Below are 1,719 nucleotides of genomic sequence, written 5' to 3' on the forward strand. Positions count from 1 at the left end.
TAGACCGCGAGTTCGAGCTCCGCAAAGCGGGCAAACCCAGCCCCCAAGGGGATTTCCAAGGAAAATTCCCCCACACATGGGTAATATTGCAAGTGGCGCACAAATTTTGTTTTACCGGGTTTGAAACCCCGACCTCAAACCCACATGAGGATGTAAACCCTATGCATCAAGCCGGTAAAGAATATGATAACATCCATAGATGTATGTATCATTCTACATTCTACAAGACTTCAATAAATATGATAATCTCATAGATGTATCATAATATCCATATATATATGAATAAGGAATTTTTTGCATAACTCTCTATAATTATGGTTAAAATTTAAACATGACTATAAAAAAGTATTCAGATCATTTAAACGAAATTACAACCAAAATCTCATCATTTTTACGAAAAATCAAAAATTAAAACAATCTAACACAAATGAAATTCAAAAATTTCTTAGAACTACCATTATGATTACGATTTCCATTACATGGTAAATTAGTCCTTTAATATCGACGACGTACCCGAGAGGGCACGTGGCGACATGTGCCAACCTGCTTCAAATAGTTCGTAGATTGGATCTTCAGACTTGAGAATTTCTTCGTTATTAATTTCCGTTGTTGCAGAATATAAATCTCCATTACTATCTTCCATGTTATTCTTTTCTTTTTTCAGATCATCCTCATCGTTCTCTTCCGACCACTTCTCCACCATTTCCTCCTCCTCACTTAACTCGCAACTAAACTCGCAGGTCGTTTTTGATGAATCAACAACATCGTCTTCTTGGGAAGAGTTTTCTAGTTCGATTCTATAACCATGACACGTGATATCAATCACGATTTCCTTCTCATCTTTATGAAAAAACCTATCAAGAAAGGGTACACGTTGCATGATCTTTGGAACATCATGGTCCATGAAATCCTCAAACTTTGGAGGTAAAGATTCTGATGATCGTATGAATTCATCGATTTTGTCAAAGAAACGGGATGATGAAGGGAAAAGGGTTTCGATTAGATCTTCGAATACCATGATATGATCATCAAAAAATGATAATATTGTTAGCATTTGATGTTCGATTGCACACAAGATCTTCGCATTTTTTCCTTTTGGGTTTCTGAAAATGTGAAATCTTGTTGAAACTTTTTGCAGGAATGATAAGAGTAAGGTTCCGAGAGTGAATAATAATGGACGTCGGCGAGGAATCATTGTGGTTTCCGGTGGTGGCGGCTGGTGAATGGCTGATTGAAAGTTGTTGAAAGCTAAGAAATGTGTTCGGATAAAAATGGAAACGAGACCCATAAAATCACTATTTGATGAAACGAAGCCATTGATGAACGAAGGGTTTGGCTGTCGATAAAGACATTGGGGAAAACATGGGTTGTTGCAAAAGTTTGTCATGCACGAGTAGAAATGCGATCTGAATGTTAGGAAAATTTAGTGCCAATTGACAAGGGAAGGTGGAGATGTTTTAGTTAGAATTCTAACCGATAGATTCGGACAATGTTAGTGTTCCTTTCATATATGTAATTTATGCAATAAAAGTTATATTATCAAGCTTCTATTCATCCACAGATTTTTTTTAAAGAAAGACAATTATGCCCTCGTTAATATTAATTTAGAATATATATATATATATATATATATATATATATATATATATATATATATATATATATATATATATATATATTAGCCGTTTACCCGCGTCAAGCGACGGGTGCGGATTATTC

The 1,719-nt window shown here is 35.1% G+C and overlaps 1 protein-coding gene across 1 annotated transcript; it reads right to left on the reverse strand.

The window, feature by feature from the left end:
- Positions 1-430: 430 nt before the first annotated feature.
- LOC145134457 (uncharacterized) lies at positions 431-1,400 on the reverse strand. Its single transcript, XM_079069302.1, has one exon. The coding sequence runs from the start codon at positions 1,385-1,387 to the stop codon at positions 488-490; it is 900 nt and encodes a 299-aa protein (XP_078925428.1). The 5' UTR covers positions 1,388-1,400; the 3' UTR covers positions 431-487.
- Between the last annotated feature and the right edge of the window lie 319 nt (positions 1,401-1,719).

This window comes from Lactuca virosa, chromosome 8, assembly GCF_052849685.1.
Source record: "Lactuca virosa cultivar CGN04683 chromosome 8, Lactuca_virosa_CGN04683_v6, whole genome shotgun sequence".
Taxonomy (NCBI): domain Eukaryota; kingdom Viridiplantae; phylum Streptophyta; class Magnoliopsida; order Asterales; family Asteraceae; genus Lactuca; species Lactuca virosa.

What these genes read in the sequence shown, in the direction of transcription:
- LOC145134457 (XM_079069302.1), bottom strand. Translation starts at nt 1,387, where the DNA reads ATGACAAACTTTTGCAACAACCCATGTTTTCCCCAATGTCTTTATCGA.